A 15,919-nucleotide genomic window follows, 5' to 3' on the forward strand; every position below is an offset into this window, starting at 1 on the left:
AAATGGTAAAACCTGTATACTATCAGTTTCCAAAGTGGAAATAAACATGACAAACAATTACAAATATCTTCCCAGAAAAAAACACTTATGAAATAATGATATATTACATTTTCAAAATAAAGCACACTGTCCCAAGAAAGTTCAATTTACAAAGTAACACAAGACACATAGGGTGGATGTCAGTAAACCATAGATTCACAGAATATTGTGGAGATTGTCTACTTTTACCATTAGATACAAGGCCCATACTAGCATGGCAATAAGACTGATTGCGATGATGGCTTTACCACAGAAAACAGGCCTATTGTGATGACCACTTTACCACATGAACTATTGGTGATCGTCTACACGACTTACCATAGATACTGATGATTGTCAACACATTTACATTTTAGTCATTTAGCAGACGCTCTTATCCAGAGTGACTTACAGGAGCAATTAGGGTTAAGTGCCTTGCTCAAGGGCACATTGACAGATGGTTCAAATCCCCGAGCCGACTAGGTGAACAAACAACCTTTCGGTTACTGGCCCACCACTCTTAACCACTAGGCTACCTGCTGAAACTCCATTGTGATCTCCTTGCCTGGCTACCCATCCACATTGCGCCGGCCAACTGACGTTTCTTCTCCACGATGAGTCTGGACTTGCCTCCCTCCCTGACAATTTCTAGAATGTGAACACAATCTGACCAATCTGATTGGTCCCAGAAACCGATGGGTTGGGCCAGAGCCTGCCTACCTGATGACGTTATCAACTTTGATTCTGATTGGATTGTCTATAACGAATCTAACCAATCACTGATTCATTTGTTTTGAAGTCACACAAACAAGTTCTAGGATGGCAATTTCAGAGTGACTGTATGTAGCGATTGATAGAGCAGAGGAATTCAATTCAGGGTGAGTGGTCAGGCAAGTGATCCCAAGCAGACATACAGCTCAGTCAGTCTATGAGTGGACCAGTTTGATGCCCTGTCCCGTGTCCAGTATATTGGGAGGGAACCAGCCCAGTTTGAGTCGCCTAAAGCACCTCAGACACACTCCACACATCCAGAGGAGGTTGAGCCCACAGCACCAGTTGGATAGGTGCACCAGAGGATAGATAGCCTGGGGGAAGTGGGTCTTCCAGTGCTTGGCCACGTCGCTCCCCGTGGGAAGATGGAGTGTGTAGTCGCTCCAGTGTTTCGACACGCCGTAGGCCGCCGCCACCATCCTGCCCTTCTCCGACCACTGGGTGGCGCTGTCCGGGTTGCAGTTGAACTCCACCCACTCCGAGGTGAAGTCCCCAAGGCGGGGGGCGTCCCCGCCTTCGATGTCGCCGGCGGGGGCGAGCTCGGCCCCTTGCATGGCCACATAGACTCCCTCCATCCTTCGGACCTCCTTTACCCAGGGCATGGAGTTCTCTGTGTCCAGGACCAGGATGAGACGGGAGGTGAAGCTGCTGTTCTTCTCCTTCCACCACTCCAGCAGCTGCTCCAGACGCAGAGAGTCTCCTCCTGGTAGAGAGAGAAATAAACATTTTAATAACCACAACCTAGTCTTAGGCTGGGACAAACAAGGAACCATTTGCGAAAAGCTGATATGATCCATATCATAACATGCACAATGTAAACAAAAGGAACGTGAATAGTCAAGTTATTTGTCAAATCATCTCTATTGTTATTCTGAATACCATCTACAACGACATGCCTGTATGGCCTATCCCTAGTCTAAGGCACCTAAATCCTGAGTTACAGGGACTGCTGTCTGTTTGGGCACTCTTCCTCTGTGGCAGAAACGTGAACGGCGTATGAGTGTGTATATGTGTGCGTGAGCAGCCTGCGTGATTGAGTGAGAGTGCCAGAGACACCCCCCATCCTGCTCTTCCCAGACCGTTCTGTAAAGCTCCAACGCCAGCCAGGGCCCCGGGTTGTTTTTCCCTCGGCCTCCGCTGCTCAAACACTGTGACACGGGGTATGACAAGCAGTATCCTTCATGAGGATTAATACGGCAGTGTGCTCCATGGCAGGAAGATTAAGAGGTGCCCGTAGATGGAGCCAAGATAAGAGATTTCTTTACAGTTTGGGAGCTGCTCAGAAAGGGACTGGTGAAGAGGAGCAATACACTGTGTGGTCGTGACAAACTGATGCTTAATGTACAATTTGGGTTTCAGGGGAGCACCGGGGTGCTACACTGTGGCTGCGTTGATGTTTTGACACATATTACTAGAAGACTTGGTCCGTAGTTAGATCTGTATCTTTAGGAAGACAATACGTACCAGTTTTTTTTACTGACCCTGAACGTTAGGGGTTTAGTAGCTAGTTTGATAAAAGGTTTTAAAAGTTACTGTAATCATAGCTTACAATGCACAGTATGATTAAAATATATTCCTTCCTTAGTCCATTAAAGAATAATTGGGTAATGGGTTAATAATACTACTTCACTACACTCATTACAGCCGACTTGCCCGATGACTGTCTTTGCATGTATTTGATAAGGTTAAGGTGGGTGGTGAGTAAATAAGGAAATGGAAGACAAAAAAGGTCAAAGTAGTCTGGGTTCATGGAGAAAATGAAAAGTTACGAGTGGGAGTACATTAATGGTCAAGTCATGTTAAATTGTCACCGAGCTTGTCTTCGTAGCAGCACCATGCAGTGATAAAGCGTGGGTGTGTGTTGGCAGCCACTGAAGAGAAACTTCAGTTATCACACTGGGAAAATGTTGGACTCTTCATTTCTACTAAGAGTTGCCATGGATTAATGAAAATTGCAGGCACAAATCACACTTTATTGGTCACATACACGTGTTTAGCAGATGTTATTGCGGGTGTAGCGAAATGCTTGTGTTTCTAGCTCCAACAGTGCAGTAATATCTAACAAGTAATAAGGTGTTCGATATAACACACTGCATCTGGCAGACTACAAAATATGTTGTACTTTTCTCAGAAACAAATGGAAAACTTTAAATTGTTTGTCAAAACAAACATAGTATTCTACCCTCATCATCATGTTTTATTCAAACATATAACCTTAATTTGATCCTGTATTTGTCTTTTTCATGTTTGATCTAGTCTGGAAATAAATAGGTGCAAAATAAACATTGATAGACGATAAGAGACAGAGGAAAGAAGCTTGTGCGTTGAGGAGAGGCAGCCAGCCAGCCAACCAACCAACCATCAAGCCAGCCAGCCACTGTAAGCTATGGTGACCCTCACCTGCCAGTGCCCAGGCCCCGGTGCGCTGCGTATGCCCGCTGTAGAACACCACGTATGTATCATGGCGGGGCCCGTCGGCCGTGCGAAGCTCCAGGAAGGCCTTGAGCTTGGCCTGCAGGGCCTCCAAAGTCACCCCGCTGGTGGAGTAGTCACAGCCAAACGTCTCAATCATGTGGTGGGAGAAGAGGCGCTGCACACTGTTCAACAGGCCCATGGAGCGCACGTTCAGCTCCTGGACCGGAGGTAGAAGGGTGGGCCGGCCATCTGGCCTGTGGAGGGAAGGATGAGTGGAGGAAGGGAGGGAATGAGAATGGATATGAAGACAGAATGGCAAGTGGAGATGGAGAGCAGAATTGAAAAGAGGAAGATGAGAATGTAGGGTAAGAAAAGGAATAGAGGTGAAGACACTGGCAGTACAGTAGAGAAGGAATGTGTGTGTCTGTGTGTCTAAAATTAGTAAGAATAAAGATGGAGAGGAGTCCTGACCCAACAGCACCATTCGGAGGTCAAGGCAGAGAAATCTGTCTGATCCGACACACCTCTTTCTCTCCATCCCACAGCACCAGGCATGAGGGCAGGAGTCAAGGCTGCCCCAGTCTCTGTCACTCAATATAGCCCCACTCACTCTGTATCTGTCTGTCCCTGTGCCTGGCATTACAACTTTCTCCATTCACTCATATAGACATCTGCATAACTCAAAACATGTAATCTTAAAGCTGAGTTATTATGATCTTGAGAGAGACCTTGGGCTGGAGAGAGTTATGTTTAAATAATGACTAGATTTTGTCTGAGTAGTTGTATTGAGATGACTGGGGGGCAGTGGATGACATGGCTGTGGGAGGCTGAAGTGACAGATGTGTAACTAACCTAGCCTGGGTCTTATCTACACAAAGATGGAAACATATTAGTCTCTCGCTATCCCCTTCCCTCTGTCCTCCCTCTTGAAAAGCCTGTCTCTCTCCCCCCCCCCCACACCCTCTCTCGCTTTGTCCCTGTCAGACTTTCTTTCCTTTGCTCTCTGTCCCTCGCCATTCCCTTCTTCTCCTCCTCTTTTCTCATCTTCCCAAGGGGCCCTCATCATTGTAAAAACATGATCTGAGCCTATCAAACAGTAGATAATACACTGCTATATTCTCAACATGCTCTCTGGTCTCCCGCTGGGGCCTACATCCACAGCCCTGGAATACAGAGCAGATGTATTGGCCTGCATCCGAATCACCACCACAGACAGACTAAGTGCTAACTGCCCCAGCACAGACATAGAGTCAGAGTCTGAAATGGCACCCTATACCCTACATAGTGCACTACTTTTGACTAAAGCCCTATGGGTCCTAGTCAAAGGGATAAGGGTGCCATGTCGGACAGAGTGGTCCTGCCTGGTCGTAAACACATCTTCCACCCACAGCCACTTAGTATGCCAGGGAGAGAGCAGCCTCAGGGGGGAAACATTAGGGTCATGTTTATGCATGGCTATTGGGATATTTTTCCACTTGGTTTGTCCAGTGAGGGAATTGAAATTATGGTCTGTCCCGCTGGATGCTGTAAAGTTAAGGTATTTTTTTTACTTTGGTGCAGGGAAGATTGATGATTGTGGAGATGAAGAAAGTGAATGTGGGTCTGTGTGTGTGAGGTCTGTGTACATGTGTACACTGAATTGTGTGTGCGTCAGGGTTTCCATTAAGAAAATGTGGCGCCTGACTTTTGATCGGCAGCATTTTAATTTAACAGACATTTGAGAAATTTACCGGACCCATATGCATTGGGCGCATAACCTGATTAGGGCGTCCACCCACTGACAAAAATCACATTTCGATGATTTATCTTCACAGAACATGCAACTCGAGGATGAAACAGCGTACGTCCTTCTTACCGAATTCCAATGCGCACTTTGAAGATTTTATTTTTTTATTTCACCTTTATTTAACCAGGTAGGCAAGTTGAGAACAAGTTCTCATTTACAATTGCGACCTGGCCAAGATAAAGCAAAGCAGTTTGACACATACAACAACAGAGTTACACATGGAGTAAAACAAACATACAGTCAATAATACAGTAGAAAAATAAGTCTATATACAATGTGAGCAAATGAGGTGAGATAAGGGAGGTAAAGGCAAAAAGGCCACGGTGGCGAAGTAAATACAATATAGCAATTAAAACACTGGAATGGTAGATTAAGTGCAAAGTAGAAATAATGGGGTGCAAAGGAGCAAAATAAATAAATATACTAGGGGAGGAGGAAGTTGTTTGGGCTAAATTATAGATGGGCTATGTACAGGTGCAGTAATCTGTGAGCTGCTCTGACAGCTGGTGCTTAAAGCTAGTGAGGGAGATAAGTGTTTCCAGTTTCAGAGATTTTTGTAGTTCGTTGCAGTCATTGGCAGCAGAGAACTGGAAGGAGCTTAATTGACATAATTTATCAGAACCTTCTAAAGCCATGACATCATTTTCTGGAATTTTCCAAGCTGTTTAAAGGCACAATCAACTTAGTGCATGTAAACTTCTGACCCACTGGAATTGTGATACAGTGAATTATAAGTGAAATAGTCTGTAAACAATTGTTGGAAAAATTACTTGTGTTATGCACAAAGTAGATGTCCTAACCGACTTGCCAAAACTATAGTTTGTTAACAAGAAATGTGTGGTTGTTGAAAAACGAGTTTTAATGACTCCAACCTAACACGGAACCCAAACCGGCTGTGCGCGTGCGCCATCATGCATACATTTATTTTGTCCCCCTACACCAAACGTGATCACGACATGCAGGTTCAAATATCAACACAAACTTTGAACCAATGACATTAATTTGGGGACAGGTCGATAAGCATTAAACATGTATGGCAATTTAGCTAGTTAGCTTGCACTTGCTAGCTCATTTGTCCTATTAAGCTAGCTTGCTGTTGCTAGCTAATTTGTCCTGGGATATAAACATTGAGTTGGTATTTTACCTGAAATGCACAAGGTCTTCTACTCCGACAATTAATCCACACATAAAACTGCCAACCGAATCGTTTCTAGTCATCTCTCCTCCTTCCAGGCTTTCAACTTATATGGTGATTGGCATCAACACTTTTACCACGACACCGGCAAAACATTTCGTCTTTCAATCAACCACGTGGGTATAACCAATGAGGAGATGGCACGTGGGTACCTGCTTCTATAAACCAATGAGGAGATGGGAGAGGCAGGACTTTCAGAGCGATCTGCGTCAGAAATAGAAATGAGTTCTATTTTAGCCCTTGGCATCGCAGACACTCGTTGGCGCGCGCGAGCAGTGTGGGTGCAATATTTGAATAACATGGATTTCTAAATGTATTTTGCGATGCTCGCGCACGCAACGTGTCCGGTCTGGTCAGCATGTAAGTGTATGTAAACTTCCGACTTCAACTGTATATACGGGTTCATGCCGAGGGGGAGATCTTCGTGGGCTATACTCGGCCTTGTCTCAGTTGGTGGTTTGAAGATATCCCTCCAGTGGTGTGGGGGCTGTGCTTTGGCAAAGTAGGTTGGGTTATATCCTGCCTGGTTGGCCCTGTCCGGGGGTATCGTCGGACGGGGCCACAGTGTCTCCCGACCCCTCCTGTCTCAGCCTCCAGTATTTATGCTGCAATAGTTTGTGTCAGGGGGCTAGGGTCAGTCTGTTATATCTGGAGTATTTCTCCTGTCTTATCCGGTGTCCTGTGTGAATTGAAGTATGCTCCCTCTAATTCGCTTTCTCTCTCTTCTCGGAGGACCTGAGCCCTAGGACCATGCCTCAGGACTACCTGGCCTGATGACTCCTTGCTGTCCCCAGTCCACCTGGTCGTTCTGCTGCTCCAGTTTCAACTGTTCTGCCTGCGGCTATGGAACCCTGACCTGCTCACCGGACATGCTACCTTGTCCCAGACCTGCCGTTTTCGACTCTCTCTCTACCGCACCTGCTGTCTCTAACTCTAACCGATCGGCTATGAAAAGCTAACTAACATTTACTCCTGAGGTGCTGACCTGTTGCACCCTCTACAACCACTGTGAATATTATTATTATTATTATTATTATTATTATTATTATTAGACCCTGCTGGTCATCTATGGACGTTTGAACATCTTGGCCATGTACTGTTATAATCTCCACCCGGCACAGCCAGAAGAGGACTGGCCACCCCTCAGAGCCTGGTTCCTCTCTAGGTTTCTGCCTTTCTAGGGAGTTTTTAATAGCCACCGTGCTTCTACATCTGCATTGCTTGCTGTTTGGGGTTTTAGGCTGGGTTCCTGTATAGCACTTTGTGACATCAGCTGATGTAAAAAGGGATTTATAAATACATTTCATTGATTGATTGTGTGTACGGTTATATACCTGCTGTAGCTGGTAGGGATGACCACAGCGTAGCCCACAGATGTGCCCCCCAGGCAGCTGCCCAGCTCATGAAAGAGCCCGTGGGCCAGAGACTCCAGAGGGATGACCACCAGGAACACACTCATGAACACACACAAGAGAGCATTTCATTTGTGATTTTTTTTTCAATGTATTGAAGCACAAGATAATTTTGCTATTTAGATACACACATTAAAAAAATCCATCACAAGGCTTCAGCTCAAAACACCCTTCAAACACAGTCAAGTGAAGCTGTGGGAATGAGTGAGAATGAAGCCTTTTCAAAGATAGATTGTGGCCTTGAATTCACTTAGACTATAGGCCTACCCAATGGACTCTATTATACAAATTCACCAAGCTGTTAAAATTCAGTAAATACACAACTAAATAATTGTATGATATTGCCATGACGATTTCCACATAGCCTTGTTACATTCACAATTAAAATCCTTATTAAAAGTCATTTTTCCTCAATCCGACTTGTCCAATTAGCGAGGCACCAGCAAGGTTACCACATCAGAACTCCCTACTTCATTATTAGCGAGTCAGTTTTGGATGGAGGCAGCAGACCTCGTTAAATTCAGCTACGACTGCCCAAGGCCTCACAGCTGGTCCATCATCATCTCCCCAGTCCTCATTTGACAAAGCAACACTGAAGCTCTTATTCAATCCCAGCATTCAAGCCATTTTAACGTAGAGCAAGGCTATAGGCCTAGATTATAGAAACAATTCAAGGCTATAGTTAGGCCTATATGTTTGGTAACACGGACACTGAATTGTATATTTGACTTTAAATGTTTAAGAGTGTGTGGGTGGGTTGAGTAAGTATTCTTGCTTAAAGACATGCTCCAGTACTTTGGTGACTAAGAAATATATTTTTTAAAACCTCCCGCTTTGGGCTGGATGTGTCAATGTGTAGTTCATACATGCATAATCTATGAGCAGAATTACTGTCACCTTAACTAGCTACGAAATACCAAGTTTGAAAGCGACTGCTTCTTGAAGCTGTGCTGTGCCATTTTCATCACATTTCCCCCCCCACATGGGCCAGCCTAGAGCAATTAGAGTTCTAGCCAATAAGATTCAGCCCCTCGCATTTGAGTGACAGCTAGCAAGGCACCTGCCCATCGTTATCCAGCGGTTGCAGTGTGGGCCCAACGGCTCAGTGAACACAGGAGGGAGAGCGAGAGCGAGAGCGAGAGAGAGAGAGAGAAATGATGTGGTGCACATAGCTGCACATGTGATGTAGTACGCAATTTTTGTGGACCACTTTTGGCTCGTGAGTAATATTTTCAAAACTACCGGCTAAAAAGTATACAAAAGGTACAGGAGAATCTCTTTAAGGTTAGTTCCAATTCATTTCAGCAAGCCATGACAACACCCACCATCTCTGATTGTTCTGAAATAGTTTCTGTAGTTAGAAACAGATAAGATAAGCATTCCTGAAACATTATTTTGTTGAAAAGACTATTTGAACTCTGAGAAATTAAGCTAATTGATTACACCCAAATTGGCCATTTCAATCATAGGATTCATATAATATTAATTAAGTATAATACCCAACATCCGATTTGGACAAAACCACTTAAAATTACTAAGACGTGAGGAATCCAAATAAATAGTCAAAAGCCACCAATGTACCCCACCCAAAACAAGCCCACCCCAACCGCCAGTATACAGTATCAGTTGTCTATGTTTGGCAAGTATTATGAAGCTGTGGCTTCGAGTATTGTTTATTCATCCTATGTATGTATTGTGAATTTGGTGATGTTTTTTTTCCTTTCCTGTTCAGAGAAATTAGCCATTGAAGTCGCTCGCATTTCCCCCATAAATGAGTGTGAAAGTACCAGCTTTTGCTCACTAGATGCTGCTCTTCATGCTCGTACTGCCACAGCCTTTTATTAATTTTGCAGGTCTCTTGTGCTTCCTAAAGGTAGTTTTTATCCCAATATCAAATCATTTGAGTAACAATTGATTGTTACTCAAATTAAAATGGTCAAAGAATCTATTTTTGGTTCTTAGCAAAGAGCAATTTCTCAACAAGAAATTTGTTAGGATTGTCTGGGAGTGGTCTGAGTGGGGAGGGGAAAACTGAAAACTAGCTGAGAGATTTGGAACTGTTTCTTATTGGTCTACTTACTAATTTACTGCCTGATGATGTCAACAGTCAGGCCAAATCTCCATCCCACCAAAACAGGCAGAAATTCAAGGTGGCCTTTTCAGCTTTTACAACCTCATAGCGTGGAAATATATTAAACACAGAAAAATCACATTTTTCACTGCACAGGGCCTTTAAATGGACCCATTGCAACTTTAGGTAGAAAACCAACAGCTTTTGCTCATGATTAAAATAAATGGCTTAAAGGGATACAGCGAGATTCTGACAATTCATTTTTCTACCTACCTAGGTCATGTCTCTGCGTGCAGTATGAAGGAAATTACAGGCAGTTTTTTTTCGCGAACCAATGATGACGCAACTCGCCTAGCGTTAGCGCAATAACTGGAAGTCTACAGGTACAGTAGCATAAGCTGGCTGGCTGATCTTATATGACGTGGCAAATAGTTGGACATGCCTCAGCGTAGCCTGTTATGCTAATAGCAGATTACAAGGTAAAGCTAAATTAGGGCTAAATAACTTATGGCTCTTTATGTAAGGAGATAGGCATATTAAAGAGCTAATTCACTTGGTCACAGTTGAGAGCAGAAGCAGCTCTCCTCCCCAGCTTGGGACTGTCTTGTGAATGCATGCCAGGCCTCTAGCAAGCGTCAGTCTCTGGGGTTTATGACGTGAAGCTTGATGTTTCAATGTTGATGATGCTACTCACCTTGCTTTGTTATTAGGCTATGCAGCTATCATGGTCAGGTCTGTCTCGAATAAGATAATTCAAATCTTCTCAATGATTTAAATCTTCTCAATGAGGCAAAACCAAAATAAATGAAAAGCTCAGATCAAAATCACTCAATGCACTGATCAATCAGCTAACGGATTTATCAATCCATCTTTTCATTCATTAGTTCACCATGCAGCATCTTACCTGCCAGGACACAGCTGCCAGAATTGCTGTGGACACCAGGCTGAAGAAGACCAGGCGTTCAGAGATCAGGCAGAAGTGTCTCATCCCCCGCGAGGCCATGACCCGGTCCAGGCTTCGTGTGTCTGACTTCTGGATTGAGTGCACCTTCTGACAGTCACTCAGCTTGGTGTGGAAGCCCCACAGTGTGATCAGCAGCACCACGTGGCAGACTGTCCAGAATAGGCCAAACACACAGAATCCAGGGATCACCAGGTACCACAGTTTTAGATGGCTCATCTTTAGAGCGGCTAGGACGAAGAAGGCCATCTCCACAAGCCCCAGGGGGAGCAGGGAGAGTCGACACCAGACACGTCCCCAGGAAAGCAGGGGCAGCCAGCGCTTGGTGGCCCCTAGGCTGCTGAAGTAGATGTCCAAGAGGGGTTCACAGATCAGACGGCCCAGGTAGCAGCCCAGGGCGAAGGGGTTGGTGGTTATCCTCACGGCCTTAAAAAACAGCACGGAGGTGACCAGGGTGAAGCAGGCCAAGTTGGGCAGGGCTAGGAGGGACTTGACACGCAGGCCCACGATCATAGCCCCCAGCGCCACCACTAGGGCAATGAAGGCCATAGATTTGTGCATCAGCATGGTGGTGCTGGCAATGCCAAAGCCCAGGAGTTCTAGGAGCTCCTCAGACGAGAGCAGGGTGGGTTTATAGTGAACGCAGCCCGTTATCCTATCTGTTAAGGCCCACACTGTCCTCAAAGCCACACTAGCCAGCAGCAGGTAGTTAGTAGCCTGCTCCTTCACATTCTCCTCCAGCGAGGGACTATTGAAGAAGCACAGGGGGCCCAGAAGGAAGCTAAACCACAGGTGGAAGAGGCTGAGACTGGCCCCCTCCATGGAGAAGTAGTAGTAAAGGATGCTGGCGATGCCCAGGACAAAGAACCCAGGATGAAGATGACAAGGATCATGGGCTCGTCCGTCTGTTCCCAGCGCACGTACAGGCCCAGGCATACTGCCACCATCAGGTTGAAACTGGACAGGTAACCCAGGCAACGCACCAAGGACCACATGCCCACCTCCCCGCCGGGCGCAGGCCCGCTATCCTCCTCCGGCTCCAGGCGTGACATGGCTGTGTAGAGACAGTGGCTGGGGCTGTAACAGCTCCTCCTGAACATTCAACTGGGGGGACTCATGATTCAATGATCAGGTATGTCACTGACAGTAGCAAGCTTGTGTAGGTTTTGTAACAGACTGGGGCACTTGAATTTAGGCAACATTATGGATGAGATCGATGAAATAGGCTACTCGGCCGCTGTGAAAGGAGAACATATTTTGGGAATGTGAAAAATATTTACATTAATTATCATCAACAATCATCCTAATTTAGCTGTCATATGTGGGCTGGATGACAAGCAAGTAAACAAACCGTTTTAATTATCACAGCAATAAACATTGACACTCACCAGTTGCTATTGACAGAAGATTAGAGACAGTCAGCAAGCTAGCTATCTAGGTGCTTCTGTCAATAGCACAAGAACGGCTAGCACATAGCACAAGAACGCCATAGTACAACAATAATGGCTAGTAGCTAGCTAGTTAGTTAGTTAAGCTGCGTCGTAAGTGATGACATCTCACGCAATTCCAGAGGCATCACAGTAAAACATCTTAAAATCATCAAATGTATTCACAAATAACCATCGATGACAAAACGAAAGATGAATATTGAGTTGCTTACCCTTGTCTAAAAACTTTTTTCGTTTCTAGTTCCAAACTACGGCAAAGAGAATGAGACAAACACTGTTGGGATTTTGCGTTTGCAGCGAAATCAAATGTGGTTTCAGAGCAGGTTGTCCCTCTCAATAAATTATTATTCCATTAGAGGTGACATCAAGGAAAAATCATTATTTATCAATCAATAAAGATAATTGAAAAAATGTCATTTTAACATTCATTGATAAGAAAATACTACCACCTCAACCATATACTCATTGCATCCACATCCATTGTGTGTCCTCCATGGTCTGTGAAGATATCACAGTGGTGGTGCCAAGGGGCACATCTCAAATGACACCTCAAATATGAACTTTTCCGCATACGGTACTGTAGCTCTAGTAAAATAGTACACTATATGGGAATAGCCAAAGAGAGATTACACTGGTTAATTATGATACTTTCTGGAAAATGATTTTGTGGAGTAGTGTGACTTTATCGCAACAGGGGCACTGTGGAAACAGGGGTCTATTCGTTTTCTATTTTTCTCTCTGTGTTGTTGGGAAGGGCCCGTAAATAAGCATTTCACTGTTGTTTACGAAGCATTTGTAAAATGTTATTTGATTCGGTTTTTTTTCTGACTGACTGACTACTGTGGGTATAATAATGCACATACAGATACAGCGGGAGTCCTCACTCCCTCCCTCCCACACATCACTGTGAAGCTCACAGAGCCAAGAAATGTCTGAGCTGGAGACTGGAGACACAATACATAACACAGCCGTGGCCCTCATTGAGAATCATATCAACCTACTGTAATTGGAGGGATTTAGGGCCCTGAGTTTTCCCCCACCGTTTCATATGATGACATGAGCAGGAAAACTCTAGACCGTAGTTATGAGCACCATGATTATCAGGACCACACAAATGTTCTGTATAGGTTACATTACATACGTTTGGTCAAGGTGAATGATGCAATTGGTCTTGAGGATTGCAATGTAAATACCATAAATACAATTGAAAAATTCAAATTCTATGGTAACCACCAAGCCTAACAGCAGGCTTTGTTTGACTATCCTCTTCCTTTTTTTGCACCAAAAATATCAGCGTTGGGCTTTGAAGACCAAAATAAATCCATTGGCCAATTGGATCATTTACAGCATTAGTGAGGAGAAGCCTTTTAAAAGGTTTATTTAGAATTTTCTGCTGATACAACATGATAAACGTAAGGATGGGATGAACATCAAGAAGGCTAATTCACTATCCTGAGGCTATAAAGCATCCAAAAAGTATCTCTGTGTGTGTGTACATGTGTGTTTGTACTAGATTGACATTCAACACACACAGCTTATAATTAAATAAATACACAGATAAGGTGATATCTCAAAGTATCGGGAGGGCAAAGTGAGATTCTGCAGAGATAAGTGTGTTTGTGTGTGTGTGTTTGTTTGTGTGTGTGTGTTCGTGTTTGTGCGTGTGTGTGTGCTGTACCCGAGGTACTGTAAAAGTGAAATGTTAATATCAAAGTGAGTGTGTTTCTCTCTGCTGAGCTGATTGGGGAAGACTAAGGCAGAGTGTCGCGTGGTGAACCGGAGGGCCTGAAGGGTATGGAAGTCACACCTGTTTACACTCCGGGGAAATCGACTGATGATAGGAAGAAAGAACACTTGTGAGTGTTTCAGAGTGTATTAAGAGATCACTTTTTATAAATACACCCAATTAGTCCACTTCAACCTCGCTCTTGTTTCCTCAATGAAATATCGAGGTCGTCGTGTATTAAATAGGCCACATATTTCCTGCAAGACCACGATAACTGTGACAATAGAATTCAAGTGATAATTTTTTGAATTAGTACAGAGTTTCTTCATCCATAATTGAACAGGGCGTCCCGCTCTTAATGTTCGGTTAGAACGTAAGACTATTCTTGGTAAGCAGCACAGAAAAGCAGCTCAGCAGTACCTGCCCCACCACAGCAGCAGTTCCCTGGTGTGCTGTTTCCACGAGGCAGAGAAGACTAGATCACCCGCGATTACTTCTTCTCCGAAACCCAATCAGAGCTCATGAATGGTGTCGATGTTTTCATTACCCCCTGTAGGTCACAGGACTCAATGAATGAACTCCCACGTAAAGAGAGAGAGAGAGAGAGAGAGAGAGAGAGAGAGAGAGAGAGAGAGAGAGAGAGAGAGAGAGAGAGAGAGAGAGAGAGAGAGAGAGAGAGAGAGAGAGAGAGAGAGAGAGAGAGAGAGAGAGAGAGAGAGAGAGAGAGAGAGAGAGAGAAGGAAGGGTGGAGTGGGAGGGAGAGAGTGGTGAAGGAGAAAGAAGGAGAAAGAGAGAAAGAACTAGAATATATAGAGAGGGAAAAAAGAGAGAGGAAAAGAGTGAGGTTCATCTGAATGATGCAGTCCGGGCCGCATCGCTTGTTCATCATTCTTAGATGTGCAGTAAGATGTGCAGTAAGATGTGCAATAAGATGTGCAGGCTTGGTAAACTATCTTTTCAGAGTAGCTTCCCCAACACTGCCAGTATCCATACTCTTCTGCTCTCTGCATATACTGTAGAGCTGATTTTAGTTCCCATTAAAAATGCAGAGCTGTGTCCTTGTGGCGAGGTGTGGCGGTGAGTGTGTTTTATCTGCTTGTTGTCCGGCAGTTGGTTTGACTGTTTGGATAACCCTGGCCAAGTCCACTCAGACGGTGATAGACCCAGATCTGAGGCCTCCAGCTGAGTGACCTAAATTGCTGATGTTTATCATTGTTCACTGTGCCTCGCCAGCTCTGTGGTCTGGGTCGCTTTGCTTACCTAGCAACAGCCATCGCTTCATTCTTCTCCCCAGGCAGCCTTTACCAACTCCCCTTCCACTTACTTCAAATGCCCAGCTTCTACTTCACCTCACATTACCTATGCCTACATACATTCCTTCCTCTGCCTAAACAACCCACACCGTATTATTACCTATCTAAAGCCATCCACCCCATGCACCACATTATCCAGGTTTATTTAGAGATTGCAGGCTGGATAGCAAGCTGCCACCTTGCATACCTATCACCTCACCCTATCTAACCCCCTTCAAACCACCAAGCCCAAATACCACCCCTCCTCCACCCACATTGCCCACCTACTCTATACCCCCCACATTTCACCGCCAGGTGAACCCTGCCTGGCACGGCAGCAGGCATAGACATGTGTAGCAGGTATACTCCTCACCTCATATTTGGTCAGGTGACAGGATTTATAAAGCTCACCCTTCATACTCTCTAACTGTATGAGACATCCGGTGAGCGCCTGTAGGAGGAGAGGCCTGTTCAATCACAGTTTCATCTTCACAGAAATCAATGTGATGGACTGGGAGTGCCGCACAAAGTGAATGTTTGGAGAGGCAGGCACATCAGAGCCTAAATCAAAAGCTGTCACATTCAGTGTATCTGTCAAGAGCAAAGTGAATTTCGGAAAGGCTATGATGACCAAAAAAATTGAATGAGCCGAATTCTGTGAAAATATTAATCATTTTCTTTCCCCCAGAAGTACTGATATTCAAAGGGGTGGAACAATATTCTATGGCAGTGGCAGGGTAAGTCTCAGTCTCTGTAATACACAGCAAAAATAAATCCTCTGTTGATTAATACTCAATGGAAAATAAATCCACCGCTCACTGTCA

At 44.7% G+C, this 15,919-nt stretch overlaps 1 protein-coding gene across 1 annotated transcript; it reads right to left on the minus strand.

Annotated features, from left to right (window-relative positions):
* Positions 1-944: 944 nt before the first annotated feature.
* On the minus strand, positions 945-11,681 carry LOC106576094 (transmembrane protein 168-A-like). Its single transcript, XM_045698643.1, is given in 5 exon segments — positions 945-1,492; positions 3,190-3,458; positions 7,520-7,667; positions 10,569-11,495; positions 11,498-11,681. Coding segments are annotated over 5 exon segments (2,076 nt in total).
* Positions 11,682-15,919: the final 4,238 nt, after the last annotated feature.

This window comes from Salmo salar, chromosome ssa17 (genome assembly GCF_905237065.1).
Source record: "Salmo salar chromosome ssa17, Ssal_v3.1, whole genome shotgun sequence".
Lineage (NCBI taxonomy): Eukaryota > Metazoa > Chordata > Actinopteri > Salmoniformes > Salmonidae > Salmo > Salmo salar.